We start from the raw sequence: 22409 nt of genomic DNA on the forward strand, positions 1-22409 counted from the left end.
ATCCATTTAATAGGACGCTCTTTGAACGATAATGGCTCTCAGTCTCCCTTAGAACCTTATCGGTCAACTTAAAGGTATGCTTGGTTACCTCTCAATTAAGTCTGTGGTTACAACTTTCTACCACATCGCTTCCACTTCTGGGGCTTGAATACTTAAGTTGAGAAATGACAGCCGAAATGGGCTACGCTGTTTTGGGACACCTGGACAGGAATACCACAGGTGCACCAACCCAAGGTTGCCTGATACAATTCTTACAACCACAACAGTGGGCATCAGAAACGGTAGTTACATTCTTACATGGAGTTCCGATTAGGAGGTATAGTAATGGCAATTCAACAATATCAACGTGGAGAAGCCCGAGAAAGTAGTCATATCTTTCTAGAATTGTGCTCAGAACCGAACCCCAATGAGCTAGACATCAGTAGTACTTGCGGGATAGTTGGAAATGAAATGCTTTCCCCAAGTTTTCCCAATAGAGTACCGCATTTGGGGAGTAGGCGTCGGCAGATGGTCGTAGGCATAAATCTAATTTTCAGAATACAAAGTCGTTCGTCTGAGGGATATGATTACGTATCATAGACCAGGCTAAGGCTGCGCCCAATAGCCATGAGGGGTTCCGACCACCTGATATATGATGCCTGGAGTTTTAGGGCTGACGTTTTTGGGCACGCTTACTTATTCCTACAAAACCGATTTCGGTGGCGGAAAATAGTCTGGTTAAAGGTTATATTCATGAACATCTTTTGCCCATCAAATATCTATTCGGGTTCTCCTATAAATCACCATCGCCAACGCCCTGCAAATAATACAAAATCGGTAAAAACTAGCAAGAGACCTACAATGGCTCAATACAACCTAGCGTCTTCTAGAAGAACTAAGGACCTGCTCCGTAATTTGCTGCTTGATGGAGATTCACTAGGCGGAAATGAGGTTTTGAATCTTTACAGAATTATTGCTAACGATGACGAACCTGTCAAAGCTCTTCTTGAGAGATGTCCCGAGAATCGACATTTTCGGGAAGCCCTCCTTACAAATCCAGATGAGATGCTACCAAAACTTTCGCATTTGCTGAGGAGCATTGGGCTAAACATACTCTCTCGTAATCCCCAAAGTGCAAAAGCCTGGGGCATGCCGGGAACTATCACTGCTAACAAAGCGATACACATCCCAGCAGCCTTTACTAATCATGTCATATTAAGCCTTGCCAATGAAGCGGCCGGGGTTTTTGACATCAATTCAAATGGATACCACGACTTCACCCTTTCCGTTCTCAAGTTATATATTCCTCTTGCTCAGATGGCAACATCATCGCCCAAGGATCTGCGAAACCTCTTCTCGAAAATTCTGGAAATGCCAGATGAGGTCTGCATACTTGAGAAGGTCGTGTCAGATGAAGCCGGTGCTCATCTCTTGACAAACTTGCTGGAAAATAAATCCCTTAGCGGGCAGGTTTTTACAGAAAGCAACTTACGTCTCCTCGGTAGCCGGTTAGCGAAGCTTATCACAAGCTGTATTGCTTCCCACGGAGCTGAAATCGAGGACGCAGTCTTCCTTTGGGAGCAAATGGAGGGAGTTAGCAAATGCCTGGAGGAACAAATTCGGGAAATTGGAGCCCGCGGAAACGCCATCAACGCTGGAGGGGCACGGATATCTTTAAGTAAGGATGAAGAAGACCTCTTGAATTCAGCACGAGTTATAATCCCATACAATGCGACAACAGCGAGGTCTGCTATACAAGGTTTATTGGAAAATTACAAAGACCAAATCAATACCATGCTCTCCAGCTTTCCATGTTCCACCTGCAAAGCACGGCTTTCTGGGACGATTAAAGCCTGCGATAACGACACCTACGTTCCGGGGCACAAGGTTGGTTTCGAAAACATTAATGTACCACTGGGGGTATTCCCTGTATATCTATCAGACAATGCGATGAGGGACTTAAAATTCTCTCGAGTGGATGGGACTCTGTCAAATATACTCGCTACTTTGCGGAAGTTGGCAGACGGGCTCTGGGAATCCGAGTCGGATTTATCTATATCAGTTGGAAAGTCGCGGACTAGAAGAGAGCCGATTCTACGCGCTGCCCGATGGTGTCCTCGTGGTTACATTCTTTGGGAAATGGGTGTTGGAAGGGTAAACGAGAATGCTGAAAAGTGGACCCAAATTGTCAAGATTATTCGTATAGGGTTTGGCGATGACATGAAGGCGGCGGCCTTAGCGGCGCGCAAGTGTCAACAGATTTACACCAAGAAATATAGAAATGCCACCGCAATCAGTATCCAGAACCCAGCTCGCCCAGGTACCCTAATACCAAAAATATTCGCCGGAGAGGATGCGGTGGGACTAGAGGGGAGCAATATAACATTGTCCGAATCTTCCTCTGAATCAAAAAGGCTATCTCCATCTGATGCATTAATTCTTCACAAGCTTTTTTGCACAGGTAGGGTTTACTCGCGAAATTGGAAGCAAAGACACTGATGCTTTTCTCCTTAGGCAAACAATATTCTTTGACTAAGCGGGTTGCAGAAATGATATTACAAGGGGGCTATCAAGCAGAAGTTCCTTTTATAGTTTCTGCCGAGGAGGAGCATATTATCAATTATATAGATTCCTCTATATGCATACTTGGCCGAAGCGGAACGGTAGTTGACGGCGTTATATCTGGTTTTCTTAAAATCGCATAGCTAATGTGTTCTGGCGCTAGGGGAAAACAACATGCCTTGTGTACAGGCTTTTGACAAACTATATACAAGATCGATTAACGATTGACAACAAGGAGACTCGACAAGTTTTCCTGACTCGATCTCCGGTATTAGCAGGAAAAATTCGGCAATACGTAACCAGACTTATCAATAGTCACTGCATGCGATTTGCGACAGAATATAATTCGACCGGAGCCGAAATAAGCGATCTGGATCCGGATATTAGTGAAGACAACGATTCACCCGACCTCCTTGATATTGACGACAAGAATTGGCCCGTGATATGCACCTTTGATTCATTTGCCGCGATGCTCGAGCGGAGTCTCCGGTAGGCTCAACGATTTACACAATGAGGAAATGCTTATTGTATATTAAGACTATATCTAGTTTCGCTCAACGGAATGTTTTCTTATCAGATCCGGAAATGTCAAGCATTGAGTATGCAAACAGGCAAGTCGATTTTGGGAAGTTTAGAAGGTCTTACTGGCCAAGTTTTCGTGCATCAACGAAGAAAGGCCTCTCCGTAGATGTGGTGTTCTCGGAAATCTTGGGTTTGTGGCTGCACATCTGCCAGCCAACGGCCATCAAGAGTACTGAACTGACATAAAATACAGGAGTCATCAAAGCAACATCGTCAGCATCGCAGCACCGGCCGCTATCGGAAATGGAATATCAAGAGCTTTCTCGTAGAATTGCCCCGAATTTCCGCCAAGGCTCAGAGCGAGAAGCTGTCTACAGTTTATATAAAGCATACGAGAAGAGGAAATCTTCTCTGAATGAATGGGATGATTTGGATAGGGCAGCGAGACTACAACGGCTGATGTTACAGGATCCAAAGCTATCCTCCAGACTACGGAGCCAAATCACGGAAATCTTCGTCGATGAAATTCAAGATCAAAGACTTCCTGAAATAGAAATGTTGTTGGATTTTGTCAATGACGCCAAGTCATTCGCCTTTGGTACGAATTTCTCATATCGAAGTGGATCGACGAGACTAACATGAATGTAGCTGGAGATACTGCCCAGTGTATATCCAGGGACTCATGCTTCCGGTTTCAAGATCTAAAAAAACTTTTCTTCCAAAAATATGAACGCCAGGGTATCCTCGCAGGTCAACAGGACCTGGCAAAATTGAACCTTTTTACGTTGAGCAAGAACTACCGCACTCATAACGGCAGTAAGTGTTTGATCAGGTTTCAAATCGATACTTTGGATACAATTGCTAACACTTGGAAACAGTCCTGAAGCTCGCGGCCAAAGTTATTGACATACTCTCCGAATCTTTTCCATATCTAATTGATAAATTTTCTCCAGAGCTTGGCAATTTTGATGGACCTCTACCGATCGTCTTTAGCGGGTTTTCGTCAGATATTTTTGTCCCCCGGGAGACGGAAAACTCGACTTCAATCTCTGAATTCGGTGCTGATCAAGTGTTCATAACTAGAGACGAAGAGACAAAGCTGCTATTATCTAAGGAGATGGGTGATAAAGTTATGATTCTAACAATATTAGAATCTAAGGGGATGGAGTTCCAGGATGTCTTCTTGTTTGACTTTTTCAGCGACTCGACCTGCCAGGCTGCGTTCCGGGCATTGGTAAGAGCTGAGATAACTGGCACGCGGCTTGATGATAAGAAATATCCTGAATTATGTGCCGAATTGAAGGTAACACCAGAAGGATGCAAAGTGTCTCCAAAAAGAAGCCGTCTTCGCTGATACACTTTACAGAACCTCTACGTGGCTATCACGCGCTCCAGGGAGATGTTATATATTGTTGAAAGTAGCACAGAAGCGGTAAAACCAGTACAAGATATGTGGGGGCTTTCAAAGAATCCGATTGTCCATATCGTGTCCCCTGATGATCAGACTGTGAGTAGGACGGCTAATAAACTTCCTAAGCCGCACTAATCCATATGCTTCAAGCTTCGAACACGTCTGGATGAAATTAGGCCTGGGCAGTCAAGTCCACAGGCATGGGCACAGAAGGGAGAAGAATTCTTTAGCCAATTGATGTTCGAGCAGGTGAGATCGTTATTCTAAATATTACGATTGCAATGATTCTGATCCTCCGAGAATCCAATAGGCCATGCGTTGCTATCGCAAGGCGGGTGAGTCTAAACTTGAGGAGCTATGTCAGGCTTGCATCGAAGAACGAAACGGCCGAGATATCATCTCCGATCCCAATTGTTGGGAAGAAGCTCGCGCACATTATCTCAAGGGGGCTGAATTGTTTAAGAAATGTGAAAAGTATAATAGAGCGCTGGGGTGCTTTGAAAGTATTAAAGAGTTTTTAATGGCTGGCGGTGAGTAAAGTTTTTGTAAGTGATGTTGTTCTCGCTTAGGCGCTGACTTCGATCAGAACTTTGTGAAAAGTTATCAAAGATCTCTGATACAGGCAGGAAGCTACAAGAAAATTATGCTCGACGTGCCGCTAAGTTCTTCATGGCAGCAAACGAAATACGAAGAGCTATTCAATTATACAAGCGACTGGGTCACCATGAATCGGTGACATCGGCCTATCGGAAAATCAACGACATAGACGAGCTGATTATCTACTTGAAGGAGTAGGAAATTTCCATGCATTTTTGTATTGGATCTGACTAATGCGAACTTTTATAACTTTAGGCACAGAGGGAAAATCGATCAGAAGATCCATACTTTTAATTCGCGAATTATTGCCCTGACAGTATTCACTTCCGAATATCGCAACAACGATCTGAGGAAACAAGCAATTTCTTTACTGGACGAGCAAGAGCAAGAGGAACTCTACCGGCAATTCAATTTTTATATGGAACTACGAAAACTCTTAATATCACAGGGCCGTCTTGAAGAGGCCATTGAACTCAGCTACTCCCAAGGCCATTGGAAGGATATTGGAGAATTGCTAAGAGAGGCAGAATCGAAACCTAATTTTCCAGGTGCTATAATAATAAACAAGGGGGAGGAGTATGCTGCAAGGGCTTCATTCCATGAACTCTCAGTTTGCCTGCCCGCCATCGTTCGAGGGGATAAAAATGCGAGTGTTCAAAACTTTGCGGCATTCCCTAACATATCACGACTTTTTGAAGACCTGACAAATATCTTGGAAAAGTGGCTTCTAAGTGGGACGGAAGAACAACCGATTGGGTCATCCGATGGACCGTCCGACGCCTTGAAGCTCGCAGACTTACTGGTATGACCCATAATGAATCATGGTTGAGTTCATAGTTAACTCAGGCGGCAGGTTTTACAATTATACGCATCAGGCGGGGACTTATCTAGTCCCAAACTTCAGCTCAATAGGGCTATTGTCAATAGCCTCATCTTTCGCTGCTCAGAATTACTGCTGAATCTTCACAGGAGCCGCACTATGAGCAAAATTCAACTTTTATTTCTTCAAGTAATACGAATCGAATATTCCGATAAATACCAAGTATTCCAAAATTCCATCATTTACGACGGCGATGGCTATGGCAACCAAGAAATCACAGGCGACGAGTTAGTAGGTAAAGCTATTGACCTTTTCAGACGATGGATCGTGAGAGCATATCTCCGTCATTCGGAAGAACAGGAGCAAGAATATATGAAGGCCTCACCTTGCCGCCATTACGTGCTCAATGGTTAGTATGTCCTACGTTTAGGATAAAAAGCCATCGCTAATGTCAGCAACCCCAAAGGTCAGTGTTCATATCGTGAATGTCGGTATGGAGAACATAAAAGACCGATACAGAAAGAGGAGATGATACTCCGTCTAGAGGTATTATTCGATTTTAAAGCTTTTGATGGGCTTGTTAACTTAATTACCATTCTTAGTTTGCATGGTCTATGTCATTGTTGACATCATATTGCGCCTATGTCAATCGCAGCTTGGCGCGGGGTAGAGGCTCGTTCCGTGACATCAGGCAAGAAGGTAACGTGTCGATATGCTACCGCCATTTTATGTTGATAGGCCCGTTAACTGGTACATAGGACGTCGATGGTATAAGCGGGTTTTTGAGAACGTCATAGTTGTGTCTGATTTATTAGAATGTCCCTCTGCAAGGTTATTCCTCATAGAGAAGAAAGCCAAGGCTATAGGGATGCTCAAGAATGACGACGTTGAGATTCAGAAGAAAGGACGGGCGGAACTTGGATGCCTTGATGACCTTGAGTGGCGAGTAGGAGCCCTAATACGCAAGTCGGATAATGAGTTCTGGAACCTCCTTGATGCATGGGAGAGAATCGCAGCTTTGAATCCCCGTAAGGCCATTGCCTTTCCCAAATCACCACAGTTCACCCAAACTGAGTAGTCTTCGACAGGCCGTTATGTGAAAGACGAATGGTGGAATCACGTTCGAAATATGGGGCGATTTGGCAAATCAACAATGCACCTTCTCAATAAGGTGGAGGGCTGTCTCAGGGACACGTCAAAGACAGTAGAAGCTGTATGTTTCTGCAAAACTTGGTTTCTCACTAAAACGGCAGGAAGGTAACTGACGGTATTAGTTGCGGGCCTTCGCTCAGAACTTCCGAGCGAACTTACTACAGTTTGTGAAATTCGACGAAATGCATCTGTTATTGAATCGACTGGATCGTGTGATCGCTATTGCCGTAAGTTTGCTGGTCAAAGATAGGTTTCTGCATAGCTAACAAGAGACCCTCGCAAAGTTATACATTTCATCTCGAGGTGAATTTATTTTGAAGAAGTCACAACTGGAGTTTTTGCAAGAGAATGGTGCCTCGCATCAAAACCCAGAGAAGGAGCACGCTACCGCTGCGGAGGAGATACTCAACAATGTTGTCGACGTATACAACTTCTTCTTGGACAAGGTATCCGCCACCTCGATCCCTAAGCCAGTCTGGTATAAAGAAGCCATGCGTCGTAGGATTGAGGAAAGTTCGATAATTGCTCTCCTGAACTCAAGGAATCCATATAGCATAATAGGTCGGTTTCGGTTTATTCAGGTAAGCTAGGACGGACACCTTCGTCAGATGATATTTCAAATAACACACTAGTGTAGGGATTCCTCCAACAAGCTAAGAGGATGGACTTTTGGATGAAACGACAAGGACGGCCGAACCCTCAGGCGGTGGCGTCTATCCCAACAGATCCGGGAATTTTTCTGAACTGGATCCTGGGAAATATCGACGTATTACAAAGTCAAGCGGACCCCATCGTCTTGTGCCGCGTCTCTCAGAGACCGGAAGAGTCGAACAGGTTCCGTGGGTTCCCCATCCCGATAATCCCCTTCCAAATAACAAATATTTCATCAAAACCTACCGGAACAGATGCAGCCGAACCGGATATTTATTCGTCGCTCTCTTCCACCGATGTCGAAGCAGCGAGGAGAATCCAGCGAAATTGGCGTATTTGTAGCAGGATTTTGCGGGATAAGCGATACAAGGAGCAGAACCCAGGACACCGCCGAATTACTCAGATTTTACAAGAGCCTTGTATGTCAACCAAGCTGGATGAAGTTGTGTCGCGGAAACGTTTCCGTATAATTGTTTTTGAGCTGCTTCGATTGGTCGGGGAGATGAGATTTCAACTCAGTAAAATGGCGAACAAGATGGAAATCCTTGGCAAGCGAAAGAACTCGATGGAGGTTATAGAAAAGATTTTAGCTAGACACGATTTTCTTCGCGATTTAAGCGAGCAAGTGACGACTCTTGAGAAATCAATTGAGCCGTCTGCGTTGGCAAAAGTTGAAGGCGGGTCAATTGTCGAAGAGGTCTTGGAGATTACCAAAAGTGGTAGGGGACTATTGGAGAAAATTATTTCAACTATATCTGGTGTTGATAATTGGACTTGAGTGAATTTGAACTTATTTTTGCCTGAGTCTGAGCCTGCCGCGTATCGGTAGCTATTTTAACAAGCTATTTTACTGGAAGGGAGCGCTTATGTTTTATTGTATTTACTTCGATGGGAAAGAAGATTGATTAACGAAATTACTCATTAAAACTATTCACATTCTGTTTTCGCTAATCTTTGTCATTAAATCTGTAGCCACCTAAACAGCATTGCAGCTACGCATTCCATTGACAGGCACTGTAGTGTAACCGCATTTAAATACTAGCTCCATTATATTATTAGGAAAAATTTAACGCAAATCTTCCTATAAGCAAAGATGGGTTAAGAAAGAGAAGCATTTTTGTCTCGCCAATACATATTTCCTCATCTGGTTAGTAGATATAGCAGCTAAGAATTCAATACTGCCATGGCTAAAAAAAACATCTAGTTTGTTTAGCAGGATTATATACTACTACCAATTCAAAGTTATCGGTTACATTTAATCTACGGAACCCAATGATGACAAAGTGTTAAAATCTCGCAAAATTTTTAGAAGAAATATATGTTGATCCGTACTGGAACGCCGTTGGGTGAATTGCAGAACCAGCGATTACTTGCCATCGGCAAAACCGAACCCTCCATCAGTCCGCTCTTGATGTCCTTCCTTCATAGATTTTGAATAAGAGATGAAGTGATACGGACTCATTTTGCAATTCCTCTGGATCGGTACATTGCTATAACAGAGTCAAAACCATCCCCCTACGGGACTCGAAAGCTCCAGTATTATACTTCCCAGTATTCTGTGGAACGAAGTTGTGGCTTAACCGCCACGATTCATCCCAACTTTCAAATTCTATAGATCTACCCACGGTATTGCTCGTCAGAGAACAATCGGGCCATCTCTGATTCTGGCTGTTGCGTTAAAGGTTCGGTTTATTATTATATACATACCATTGTTCCTGCAAGTCAATGCCTCCGTATATGACCTAGTCTACTTGACGAAGTGGGGTTGGACCAAGGCTTTTCATATATTGCGACGAGACCCACGACCAGTATTCATTTTTGAGCCAAGATTTGACTTTCAAGATAGCGTTCATCACCTTGAAAGCCCCCGACCATGATGATGTGCTACCCGCATTTATAGGTCCAAGTACAACCTACAGCAGAATACGTTAGTTTAGTCGCAAATATTCGAGAAATGTAGGCGACGTTTGATCATACTGTTTTCGAACATTGGTCTTGATATACCCAATGCAATGACTATTGATGTCCCACAACAGTAAAAAACGGGGTGGGCAAATCTAGGGTATCGACTTGAGCACTCCCGAGCAACGAGCTCCTCGACTGCGATATAACACCTCTTCTGTGGTTCACAGTGGCAATGGTGGCCAGAGCAGCTTGATACTGGGCCTCCAGGTAGTCACCGCCCGGTGGCTTTACTTCAACCATCAAAACAGGTATTATATATTCAACCGACGCATCTTTGAAAGGCGACAGTGCCTGCAGAGATCTGGTCTTATACTCGGTGTAAAAGGTTTGATATTTCGAGTTTTTGTGGTTAAACTGAAGCGTGTAGTCCACCGTTTTCGATTGATGCCGGGCGGGAATGTCAGGGAAGAGATGGCGATGTATATGCTTGGACTGGCTGCGATCCCGAAAACATTTAGCGATCAGGCAATAAAACATCACTGAGTCCATCGGGTTACCTACGTATTCGTGATTATGAAGTGAGGGTGAGGAGGAGATATAAATGGGTCATCCGGAACTTTGGCATCTATCTCAAAGGCCAAGACCTTTTCCACTATCGAATACCATGCAGCCTCATCATCGCTCCGGTCAAAGGCCGTAGCCGCTTCTGTTATCATCGCCCGAACATGGCGCGACAGTGTCGCCGCCTGCCCCTCATCCAACGCAGTATCAGTCATAAAAATATGGTGTGGAAATTGCTCTAGTGGAGATATACCCTGCAGGTGGTCCTGTACGCAAAAGCATCAAGTAAGAGTTGTTTGTTATCCGGGTTGTCGCCATCTTACAGCTGACCGGTTGAAATACCTTTGCTGACAAAGGGATGAAGTTGGCGTCGAAAGCTAACTCAGAGAACCCCTTAATAATATCGGCAACGTTGGGCGGTAGGAGAATGTCTTCTGGCGGCGATGTGATGTTTGCAAAATACACCGGACATTCAACAGTTCTGCCTAGGTTGACAGGATTGGCCTTCAAGCCTGCCGTCTTATTAGCTTTTGCTTTCTTACTGCCCGTCGAATAGTCACCCGTGCCAGATGTTTGCGAAGCCGAGGATAATGACCCGGGCGTCGGTGAATCAGCGTTATGAGAATTTACGTACTGGTCTAGGGTACGTTTGTCCTTAGCCTTGGGTGGATCGTCCAGGGTTTCTATCCGACTAGCGACAATAGTTCTTTCCATTGATGAATTTCTGGAAAAGCTGGTCGACGGCGGCAGGGTTGGTAAACGAAATGTCGTTGACACCACAGGGTTTCGGTCGTAATGGTCAAATCTTTGTCGTTTCGCTGGTCGTTCGTCTGCCAGAATACTGTTTAGCCAAGCTTCAATGCGACCGATATTATCCATAGGATATAATCGTGTACTAAGGGACTTTGATCTGTGGACAAGGCGGGATTTCGATGAGGAACGACTATGTCGATTTACGGATTGTGCAGAGGATTGTGGTGGGGTTTGTTATGAAACGAATTTCACCATGCTCGTTACCGAGACAATGCCAACGCGAGTGGTAGCAGCGCCAACCGCAAGAATTTATAGCAGCTATAATTACGGTATTTTTTACTCCTTATGGTTCTGGTCGAAATTCATTCCATCAACGCATACGATGTAGCGTCCATGACAATAATTATGTTGTGCCATCTGATACTACCGGGTTGATAGTATTGTGATCATCGGATGAATATCTGAGGTTCGTCATATATAATATTTAGTATAACATCGCCGGTGATTCCTTTCACCGGAAGAGCACATCCAAGCGACTGAGTAATCTGTATTTGAAAGGCTATGAGGCGTCATTTCGACCGCGGTTGCTCTCACTACGGTTGAGGGTTAAAAGGCGCAAGAGGGGGAAGCACGCAGAGAAGTTTGCCTTGCAGCAATAATCAAGTAACGTGCAAAGGGGTTTGGAAATAGCTCTCAAAATTCGAGGTTCATCGATAAACCCAAGGCTCTTTATCCCAAACAATCCCAAACAAAGTTTTCTTCCAATTTGAGAATTACTTCTAGCATTTCGACGGTTGTCATATCTGCTACTAATATTCGACGATAGTACTTTCTTTCCCTAATCTTATCGATATCTCCCTCTACCACTTGAAGTTGAATTTCTTTCTGACTTTTGATTCCAAAATGTCCGAGAAGATTCTTACGCATGGGGATTATGCTGTTGCATGGATTTGTGCTTTGGATGTCGAACTGGCGGCGGCTAAGGCGATGCTGGACAGTATCCATCCCGTATTGCCAAGTGCCTCAAATGATGATAATTCTTATACGCTGGGAAGAATCGGTGACCGCAATGTCGTAATGGCCTGCTTGCCTTCCGGTGTCTACGGTACGATGTCTGCAACCAGGGTAATAACTAACCTGCTCTCAAGCTTTAAGGCGATCTGATTCGGCTCGGTGGAGGGGTACCGAGCAAAGGCCGTGGCATTCGACTGGGAGATATAATTGTCAGCAACCCGACGGGGACCTTTGGGGGAGTAGTGCAATATGATTCTAGCAAATTTTGTGAAGAACTCAAGCGCACGGGGGCATTGAACAAGCCTTCTTTTCTGCTATTAGCCGCAATTCAAAAGCTAAAGGAAGAGCATCTGTCGAGAGGCAGCCGCGTCCCAGACTTGATCGCTAGGATGATTTCCGATAACCCTAGGCTAGAGCACTTTAGGTATCAGGGCCGACAGAATGATCGCCTCTTCGCGGCTGATTACGAACACCGCTCTTCCAATGAGTGTGACGATTGCGAACCAGAAAAACTGATATCTCGTATCCCGCGTTCTACAAACGAACCTGTGGCGCACTATGGTCTTATCGCATCTGGCAATCAAGTAATGAGGCACGGACACACTCGAGACCGCTTGGCTCAGAAAGACGACATCCTTTGCTTTGAGCTGGAAGCTGCGGGTCTCATGGACAACTTTCCATGTCTGATAATCCGTGGAGTGAGCGACTATGCAGACTCGCATAAGAATAAAAAGTGGCAACCATACGCAGCTGCCACAGCTGCCGCATATACGAAGGAATTGCTATCCATAATTCCTCCCAAACAACCCCATGAACTGCGCACCGTCGCATCAGAGGAGGCGGGAAATGATTTCTCTAAAGGTACCTGCTTCAAACATATCCTTCCGACAAATTTGCAGTGCAGGAGACTGATATAGGACCTTCACAGATATAAAATCAACAACCTCGATCCGAGCATTCCCGGTGAACGAGAGATATTATATGAGTACTTCCGGAGGTCGTTGTCCTCAGATTCTGTTCCCGTCGATACCTCCAACGCTTTGCAGGCTACTTACTGTCGCGGGTTCATAATGCCGAAGTCCAATGGAATGGGGCCTTGGGGAATCGTACTACGAGATTATGTCGAGCGGGGCAACTCTCTTGGCGTCCAAGATGATGATGGCAGGACGCCCCTTCATCATGCAATCGAAACAAAGTATGACCGCGAAGGCAAGGTCGGGGTATTAGTTGAAATGGGGGCGGACATTACGAGAAAGGACTCGATGGGTCGAACGCCTATCGACGTTGCGAAAAATGTGGACGGGCGGCTCTTTAACTTTCTCTTGGATGTGTGGAAAAAGTCACGGACCATGAAACAGAAGGAAAAGTCGGATGATGGGATCAAATCATCAGGAACTCGTACTGGCGACGGACAATGCCCTCTGAAACAAAATCTAGTTCTGGCGAAGCAAACAGGTCCTCTGGTAAAATCCGAGGGAGGTATAGCGCCAGAAGACTATCCTCAGGCTGGCATAACGGCCCGATTACTGGGCAATGGATTTGACGTCAATGCGGAGAGTTTTAATGCAGACCAGGCTCTGTTGTGGGCTGTCTCGACACATGGGGATCGCCAGGATGTAATAGGGTTTCTGCTGAATAATGGCGCAAGTGCAACCGCAGAAGACGATAATCAGTGCATAGCACTTCATTGGGCAGCGGTTTCCGGGAAGGACCTCCCACGAAGTCGGATCGATCATGCTAGCACTTGTAGGCGGTAATGCAAATTTCAACATCAGAGATATTGAAGGGAACACACCACTACATGTAGCGGCAAGACATGGCCGCCACGAGAGAATTGAGCTGCTACTCGACAACACGGCAGATGCTGACGTGGTAAATAATAAAAGACAAACTGCATTACAGGTGGCATTGACATATGGGCATGAAGCGGTGATAGCACTATTTAAGGAAAGAAAAGAATCATCGGGGAAAGTCAATAATGCTCGATGGCAACTGTGGAAGGAAGGAGAGGATGCTGAGGGTGAACCCATTCAAATCGTTCCACATAAAGCGTCGAAGGGGTTACAGTTGAGTAAGTGGTTGCGCCTGCGGTGAAAACTTTAGAATACTTCCACTAGGTATTGCTTCCTAATTTCTTGGTTCAAATGTAAGCCATGATATGAATAATAGTAAAAAAAGATTAATATAAGATTGCCATTCATATATATATATCCCCTTTTCCGCTTTATGCTCCTCGCCTCGACTATCACTTTAACAACCGATATTTCCAAACTGCATGGGCAGTCGAAATGGAATGGGATAGCTTTTTTCCATTCTATATATATTCAATACTAACCAATCTATTAACTTATGTAAGAAATCGTATAGATACTAGTCAAGATATCAAGGTAATACACAAATGTCACAGGGCAGGAGTGGAGCACTAGTGTGTATACAGATTGATACTTAAATTGTTGCTTGATTCCTAAATACATGACGGCGAAAGGATGTGATTAAATAGACAATGACAAAGGAAATAATAGGTATGAACTAGACAAAAAATAAATCTGTGAACTAGACACTCAGACACAGATAACTGAACTAAACAGGAGCTAAATCTATAAAATGGACAGGAAAGATATAGACAACCAAACTAAGCAGGAGATAAATCTGTGAACTGGACATTCGGATATAAACAACTGAACTGGACGGTACATACTTCTGCGTAACTAGGCTGTTTGTACAGTCTGACAGCCCATACAGGCCCTTATGCCGCACAAAGGAAAATAACATATAGAAAGGGGGTGTTGAGAGTCAACAGATCTTATACAGGGTGAGTCTGAAAAGGCATGCATTTCATCATGAAGAATACTATGTAGACTCCACTTTGACTATCTCAATAAAACGCAGATCTTATCTAATCTAATTTCAGAGATTACAACCACGTAACACAGTGTGTGAATTTTGTGGTAAATTGTATGACCTACGAGGTGCATATCGTCACTATTTCCAATACGTCATAATGTTGACACTTGACTCAGAACAGTCAGTGGCATAAGGTATTATAAATTGCAAGCACACCCAGACCCCTCTTTAAGAGAGTTGTTAAAAAAAAAATTTAAGAATCAAATGGGAATTGAATGAATGTGACGTTACCACGTAAATGTCCTAGCACAAGAAGATTGCCTCGGAAAGCTGTGCAACTGGGCCGGAAATCAGGAGGTAGCCAAATATGATTTCTGTCATTCTGGATTATCCAAGTTTCTCTTTGGAAAACCCTGCACGGGGATTGTAGCGTGGGGGCCAATTCATTAGCTGAGTTAGATTGAATACATAGTAACCCCCGGTTAGTCTCAAGGTACAGATTATCCATAGAGAAAGCTAGCTCAGAAACGAAGCAGTTCTCAATTGTCTGTAGAGTTGCGCCTGTTGCTATGTCCCAGAGCCGGACCGTCCCGTCGTATTATGCCGACGCCGCCAGCTTGCCGTCCGGTGAGAAGGCTACGGCGTTGACGTAGTCTGTATGGCCCTCGAGCGTCTGCAGTAATGAGCTCCACTCTTTTTGTGCTACCAGCGACCTCTCCACCCAATAGCGCATCTCGTGCTCAAGCTGTTTGCGAACTAAGCTCTGCTGCGGTGCGAATGCGAGGCAGCAATACACTTAAAGAGGTGCTTTCTCAATAATTGATCGATTATAAAGAATGAACCGCTTGGCGTCATGGATAAAAGCGTGGAGACGGGGACTTTCATCAGCCTTGGTGAAATTAGCTTTCGACTTTTTATTGCCGTCAAGACTTCTACTTACGTTGACCAGGCTCTCTAATAACGCTACAGCACGAACCCCTTGAGGGACCTTCCCTATTAATGCAAGTGCTTCAAACCAATGAAGCAGGTGCTGCCGTAAAAAGACATCAACGGGGCCATTATCGTAGTGATGTTCCTCGCTCAACCGGAGGTGCTGAATCCAATACTGACATGCATACTGAATTTCTGGTGATAGACGCTGCGCTACCAAGGATGTGTTTACTTCTGCTGCAAGAATTCCAGGTTGCCGTAAGTTGCAAATATCTCTCTTTAATCCAGTACTGCTGCATGAAAGCCGCTCGAGACAGCATGTTGCTAATTGTCGGTGTGCTATTTTCTTGTCTACCCAGAATAATGGATCATGGCACCTCTCCTTATCAAGGAGAAAGTCACGGAACGAGGGGTGTAACAGACAGATTTGCGAATCTTCGGGCACATTGAGAACCGAATGCAAGTGACGTAACCTTAAGCGGACTATTTCCTGGTCAATGTTCAGAAGCCTCCCTAGCGCAGCAGCAGAAAGTGGCTCGGAAAGAATGACAATCGAACCAACCACTTGTCTAAATTCTTTGGTAAGCTTTTTTATATCTTTGCCTTCTCCAACTCCCTTAATAGAATGATTCAAAATTTGCATGTATATCGCGTCAAGTTCTTTAGTTGGAGAACTTGAGGGAACCGTACGCGGCCCCTGTTCATTCTGAGGAAGAAAGACTTCGAGTAACCCTTGAGGTGGCCACAGATCCAATTGAGTATCAATAAAACAGCATACTGTTGCGGCGTAGATGAACAAGCCATCGGCCTTTTGAACGAGTGTATCTATTTTCGTTTCTCCGGGCCAATCTGCTGGGAGACTCTCGGAATTTTTGCTTATTTCTCCAAAACGTACTCTAAAGAACACCGATATATCATGGTTGACAATGACACGTGAAACCTCATGAAGAGCTAGATCGAAATGAAGGATTTCTACCATGCAACGAAACTCTACCTGGATTGGCGTGTCTGGCCTGCTGGTGATAAAAAACCGGATCGGAATGCCTTTGATAGTTGCCATCTCAGCGGAGAGTTGCAGTAATAATCTGATATCGTTGTCACCCTCACATTCATCCAATGCATCAATGAGAAGAACGAAGGGCTGCGGTGAATATGAATATGCGTTGAGCTTGGAGAGTGGCGACAAGACGAGTTGGTTCCACTGGGCTCGAAGAGTGTGACTTGCGATATTACGATCATTCTGAATCGCCATGCAAATATGGTGCTTTAAAGGCTTCAACATATTTGCAAGCTGAATGGCAATAGTAGTCACAAACTTGCCGGCATGACTAAGATCGCCGCCACCTCTGCTGAAGAAGAAACTCGCAACGAGATGTCCCTTATGCGCAAGTTCATTTGCAACCGTGCGAGCAATGGTCGACTTGCCGGTGCCCGCCATGCCCTTCAGCCAGAAGATAGCCTGACTGCTCGGTTCTTGGCTCCACGCAGTAATCTGCTTCAAAAGGTCGACTCTTGTATCTGGCAAGCATCGATCTGTGTGCTCCCAGCGTCGCGAGTTGTAAGATGCGTCCTTAGCGTAGGGGAGATAATCTAGCAATCGGTCTTGCTCTGCATACGATCAGCTAAGTGCCCTTTCATTGCTCCTAATACGTAAGGACACTATGTTAAGTGTATGCGGTCATATCTAAGAAGGCTTAACGACGCTAGCCCTTTTATTTGATATTCACTGAGATGTCGTTGTAAATGAGACGGGATCAAGTAGCACACACACCTCTTAAACTTTGTGGGGCTTCCAAAGGTTGTTTTTCCGCGGCTATGTCCTGTGCTGGAATGATGGAGAGTAGCTCGTTAGCATATATAGCAGCTGTAGCGGTGGCATAGGTCTGCCAAAACTTGTTGGAAGAGCGACTCCGCGTAAATAACTGCAACTAGTGCAGTTGCCAACCTTTGTGTTTATGGCAGTCCAAGTAGTCATGTATTCCTCGGATTATCAGGCCTACTGGCTATGAAACTACATACATACCTGGTCTTTGAATGGCTGCAGTTTCCACTGCTTGTATGATTTTCTTAAGGCGATTGCGAACGGTCGTGTATGTTGGATCTTGCATGCTTTTCAATTTGACGATTGTCGAGTGGTTCCCATCAGCTCGTAACACTTCTTCAAATACAGGAATTCCTAGCGTTGTAGAATTCTTGCTGACCACTAGTACGTAGTCTCCATATCGCCCGTACTTCCCATTTTTCTACATCTCTTGATCAGCTTCTTCTACAATGGGGCGGGGGGTCTTTGAAAGTCTGTTGGATACCTTAATAACCTTTTGCGTCTTTTCTGTTTCATAGAATGAGAAAATATGTGTTTTTGTCTCCTGAACCTTCTTCACGAAAATTTGGGTAATCTGGGTAATTCTTTCCGTCCCGTATGCGATACCTCGAACAAGTTCAAGGCGCTGGTTCGCAAGTTCCCCATCATCATCTACCATTGAGAGGACATCATCGAGATATATGCCACAAAAAGGGACACCGAAGAAAAATATATTCCTGATCGAATTATAAATATTTGTATAGATTTCCTCCATGGACGCTTTGACAAACGCCTGCAAGCAATATTGGTGCGTGAAACGGCAGTGGTAAAACAAAAGATCGCATACATGTGTGATAATGGTGCCGCCGAAGCTATGGCCCATAAGGACTAGTGGCCTCCTTTGCTCCTATTATTCCCATTGGGTATTGTTTTAATGATTAACTTAGCTAAGGGAAGTCTCTAGGTAATCATACCGCTTCAGTACTTCTGGCTTTATTTAATTCCGTTAAAAGGTTTTCGGCATAGTCCTCGATCCAGGATTTCGCTTTGGCATCATATTTCGTATTGTATCCAAACGTCATTGTTCTGCAGTACTTTAAATCGTCATCCTGGCTGATGAAATCATGAAGCCACATTGGCGCGGCACCCCCTATTTCGGGACCAACCCACGATCCATTAAGCGTGGGAGTTAAGCCCCGACAAGGCAACAATGCTTTAAAAAGACAAGAATTATTATAAATTTTATTGGATAAATCATCTAGCAAAGAGTGTTTACTCAATCTTGATTTCGCTTGGTACAACCGGATATAACTGCGTGAGACCGAAAAAGTCGGTATCAACCACTATATCTCTCCCTTGATGAGTAAACGATGGGCGTTCGTTCTCCAGAAAGGATGGTGGCCCTAACGGCTTGAACTTAAAAATCGCAGTCTGGGCTCCTGGATCGGCACAAGCAGGCGCGAGGCGCGAATAGAGCGTAAATTTTTGCTTCTCTTCGTTTGTGAGCTGGTCTAAGAGTGCTGACTTGAATTCTGCCTCACTAGTGTTGACGCTGATATTCACCGCCCTAAAAGTGCCTCGATTTTTTTTTTGTCGCCATGATAAGTGGAGTGATGGAGGTTTCGTGAAAGGAAAAGGTTCGGACTAACTAAAAGCGCTGGTAATCAACATTGGCGCGTCGATAATTCTACGAGGATGGGGGAATTCTAGAATAGTATAACAATATAGCTGGGTTTCTACGTTTTAATATTCTTCGATAGACCTCCTATGCCGTAAATTCGCCCCTTGAGGCTGATAGTTACCCATCTTGAGATAAAGCCTTGAAATCCACTGCTATAGCTCTTTACCAAGGGCGGCAGCCTTTAACGCATCTGAACTTACGCAATTACCAAAAAGCGGTTCTGCAAGGCCATATCCTTGCCGGGATAAGCAAACTCGAATTTGTAACACATTCCACAAGCGATTTGAGGGAACCCCCCATGGAAACACTTCAATCTGTTAGCGTATGCAAGCACTCCAAAAGTTGACAAGGGTTTTTGTGGCCGAAGAATCTGAATTCGCAATTATGATTACTCGACTACATAGTACCATGTAAATTCCGAGGGACTTAATCATCCAGAATGAGGAATAGACAGCAGAACGGTATGTCATGCCAAGATATACCCAGTATGGCTAGGCCGCGACGAATTTAGTGAACACGCACAGCGAGTGATAGAGGCAATCTTGCCATCGAGGGGACCTGGTTTTGATTTCGCTGGGATAGCTGTCGGCATTGTTGGAGAAAGGTGCCATAGGTTGTTGGAGAGGTACTAGCTGAGTGCTGTTGTTAGTGGTCATGAATACCTGAAGACGGAACGAGCAGAGGCTGATGCTTACTTTTTACATTTGGGATGACAAGTTCGATGAGGCTGCGGATACGAAGAGAAGCGAAAGTGGTATGCACAGCAGCTGGCCAATTTATACTCTGTCCGTCAGATATTCTTTGACGGTGAAATCAACTTCAACACAATCACCAGTTTTAACTGCAGCCCTCGATCGCTCCAAAGCTTCTAGTGACGAGGCCGCGTCGCTCCTTCGACAGCACCTGTCCGTGCTACTGCATGCTTGGACTCCGCGTTCTGAAAACTTGGCTTCTGCTAGTTCAAGGAATATCATCGGGCCGCGGTTTATTGGCGGATCGGGAAATCTTAGCGGACTGGTATTTACAAGTTGTCCAAGAGAAGACCAATGGCGGCACACGATCCCAAAGGACAGTCCCGACGACGTTGACAAATGCTGATGTTTGCCCGGCTTAACGAGGATGTTTGTTGTTGTGCTGTGGGATGGCAACAGTTCATGAGCTGAGCAAACCTCCAAGTCGCTCTCAGGAACATTCAGCATTCCCATCTATAGACCTCCATCACTACATCAGACCGCGAGCCAACATCATTCGATTTTGACACTGTCTTCCCATGAGATCGGTACATTCCCATTACTTCCAAATTTGCAGCAGCTAAAATGGATTTCCAAATTGATGCCGATACAACTCCTCGCCTGAACCGAAGAGTCCAACATAGAATTCTGGAACAAGAGGTTTCCCGCCTGTCCTTCACCAGCCCCTCATTCACTGCCGATGCTTCCATTGCCCCCAGCTCTTCTTTCACCGCCTGCTCTTCCATTATCATAAATTCCTCACTTAACACCAATTCTCCAACCCTTGGCCCTGATATACCGAGCGATCGGACTGATTTTTTTCTGCGATTAGACGTAGAGCTATCGTCAACATCAGCGCCAGTTTCCCGTTCTCCGTCACCTCGAAAAAGGCGCCATCCTTCTTCCAGTCAATTCGACACAGAAACCGCAAGCAGGAAAAGCAGTCGGTCCAATAGTCGGCATTCATCAGTCAGCGGCAAATCCGTCGCGTCGGACGCTAGTACTGGAGTCTGAAGAATTGAATTTCCTAGGGGCGTTAAAGAGAGCGCGAAGAGGTACTACAACAACCGCTGCTGGCTTTGCGAACATCCGCATCGCAAACTGAATGTCGCCCATATCATTCCCAGAGCAGATATAGAGGCAAGAATCCCCGAATCATCCAGTTCGTGCTTGGGTACGGTCTTGGACATTCGCGCAGTCTGATATTCTGGACCCTACCGACAGAGATAATAGTTCGAGACTCAAGTTTCGAGAGGTGTACTACCATTGTCGGAATTCCACGACGCCAACAATGCAATTCCGCTTTGCGTAGCCTGCCACGATCCTTTCGACGCAATGGCCCCAGGGTTTATCATCCTTCCCATCGATCTTGCTTGGTTTCTGGACTTTGAACGAGCGGACTTCAATGATCGACAAAAGCTGTTACGGGAAGGCAAATCCAGACGGCGCATAGTCCCCACAAGCCAGATGTATCGTGCTCATCTGGAACGAGAGGGCAAGTTGGCTGCTTTTCCATTTGCCGGTGAGAAGGGGGTTAACAGGGCCGTCAGCAATGAATGCCAAGATCAGGGAGGTCTTTACGAAGTTTACGTCAGGACCGACCATTTAACGAACCATTGGAATGACGAAGAAATCCTTGGGTTGTTCTTACGTGGAAAAATCTGGCATGGCAGTCCAGCAGCTTTGATCTTGCATGCTGCTCGTGTTCTTAGTTATCCAAATCGTGGAGAGGAATGGGTGGATGAGGAAAAACTTCGTTCGGTCTCCGAACTCATTTTATTATGGGGAAGGGAGCCGACACCATCTCACCAGACAGATGGAAACTCCGGCGATTCGACTAGCAAAAGTACACCACCATCGCCACCACCAAACTCGGAACCCGACGACCAGAACCCGCGAGGCAATTATGAACCTTCAAGGTGGATCCGCTGCGTCTGAGACGGTTGTCGGCACCGAAGGAGATGATTCAGGATATGGTGGTTGCAGAGGTCGTTTAGCCGCTGCCGTGGATACCAAGATGGGTAACTGTTGGCAGTGGGGACCGCTGCTAACCGCTAATGACGTTGTAAGGTTTTTTTAGTGGTGTCGGGATATGAAGAAAAGGAGGGAAGAAGAGGATGGGAGAAGAAGGAATGGGAAAAAAAGAGGAAAAGAAGACAGAGAAGGAGAAAGAAAGAAAGAACGAAGAAAGACAGGAGAGTGGTTCTATAGGTGGAATAGGTGTAGAGTAGAGCTGAAGAGCCATAGAGTCGAAGTCGGGGTGCTCCAGAGCTATAGCAGAGGCAGTCGGGTTTAAGTACTGCGCTGCAGCAAGACACCGGATTGCATAAAAGGTAGAAAATATGTAATAAATTCTACCGTAATTTTCAGGTTGAAGCCTGCCTAGTTATTAGTCAACCATTTGATGAAACACCCAATCAACCCCTCTACCTTCGCAATCTAACAACGTATTTACTAAATACAACACTAATACGCCGTCATCCTCTGCATCTATG

At 45.1% G+C, this 22409-nt stretch overlaps 6 protein-coding genes across 7 annotated transcripts; 3 read left to right on the forward strand and 3 right to left on the reverse strand.

Annotated features, from left to right (window-relative positions):
* Window positions 1-840: 840 nt before the first annotated feature.
* Window positions 841-8472, forward strand: DFL_003123 (uncharacterized protein; the record flags this gene model as incomplete). 2 transcript variants are annotated; one of them, XM_067632016.1, is made up of 22 exons in its annotated part: window positions 841-2440; window positions 2494-2642; window positions 2705-3030; window positions 3090-3253; window positions 3317-3661; window positions 3712-3879; window positions 3942-4366; window positions 4430-4570; window positions 4625-4723; window positions 4785-5004; window positions 5061-5265; window positions 5327-5717; window positions 5793-5873; window positions 5925-6178; window positions 6270-6300; window positions 6363-6437; window positions 6494-6590; window positions 6650-6919; window positions 6980-7104; window positions 7166-7270; window positions 7328-7624; window positions 7681-8472. In XM_067632016.1, 22 exons carry the CDS (start codon window positions 841-843, stop codon window positions 8470-8472), a joined length of 6360 nt encoding a protein of 2119 aa, XP_067494504.1. The 2 variants fall into 2 exon arrangements, with proteins under 2 accessions (XP_067494504.1, XP_067494503.1); XM_067632015.1 differs by having other exon boundaries at window positions 5925-6300; window positions 6358-6437.
* A 1238-nt stretch (window positions 8473-9710) lies between these two features.
* On the reverse strand, window positions 9711-11039 carry DFL_003124 (uncharacterized protein; the record flags this gene model as incomplete). Its single annotated transcript, XM_067632017.1, has 5 exons — window positions 9711-10095; window positions 10161-10251; window positions 10325-10345; window positions 10414-10426; window positions 10503-11039. The coding sequence occupies 5 exons, from the start codon at window positions 11037-11039 to the stop codon at window positions 9711-9713; spliced, it is 1047 nt and encodes a 348-aa protein (XP_067494505.1).
* A 777-nt stretch (window positions 11040-11816) lies between these two features.
* Window positions 11817-14021, forward strand: DFL_003125 (uncharacterized protein; the record flags this gene model as incomplete). Its single annotated transcript, XM_067632018.1, has 4 exons — window positions 11817-12018; window positions 12069-12788; window positions 12939-13673; window positions 13735-14021. 4 exons carry the CDS (start codon window positions 11817-11819, stop codon window positions 14019-14021), a joined length of 1944 nt encoding a protein of 647 aa, XP_067494506.1.
* Window positions 14022-15567: 1546 nt separating this feature from the next.
* On the reverse strand, window positions 15568-18638 carry DFL_003126 (uncharacterized protein; the record flags this gene model as incomplete). The annotated part of the gene is made up of 7 exons (XM_067632019.1): window positions 15568-15660; window positions 15712-17309; window positions 17473-17526; window positions 17725-17944; window positions 18008-18295; window positions 18350-18409; window positions 18477-18638. The coding sequence occupies 7 exons, from the start codon at window positions 18636-18638 to the stop codon at window positions 15568-15570; spliced, it is 2475 nt and encodes an 824-aa protein (XP_067494507.1).
* Window positions 18639-19690: 1052 nt separating this feature from the next.
* Window positions 19691-20157, reverse strand: DFL_003127 (uncharacterized protein; the record flags this gene model as incomplete). The annotated part of the gene is made up of 3 exons (XM_067632020.1): window positions 19691-19815; window positions 19879-19950; window positions 20016-20157. The coding sequence occupies 3 exons, from the start codon at window positions 20155-20157 to the stop codon at window positions 19691-19693; spliced, it is 339 nt and encodes a 112-aa protein (XP_067494508.1).
* A 1092-nt stretch (window positions 20158-21249) lies between these two features.
* On the forward strand, window positions 21250-21852 carry DFL_003128 (uncharacterized protein; the record flags this gene model as incomplete). The annotated part of the gene is made up of 1 exon (XM_067632021.1): window positions 21250-21852. One exon carries the CDS (start codon window positions 21250-21252, stop codon window positions 21850-21852), a length of 603 nt encoding a protein of 200 aa, XP_067494509.1.
* Between the last annotated feature and the right edge of the window lie 557 nt (window positions 21853-22409).

The sequence above is a fragment of the Arthrobotrys flagrans genome (genome assembly GCF_004000055.1).
Source record: "Arthrobotrys flagrans strain CBS H-5679 chromosome Unknown unitig_3, whole genome shotgun sequence".
NCBI lineage: Eukaryota > Fungi > Ascomycota > Orbiliomycetes > Orbiliales > Orbiliaceae > Arthrobotrys > Arthrobotrys flagrans.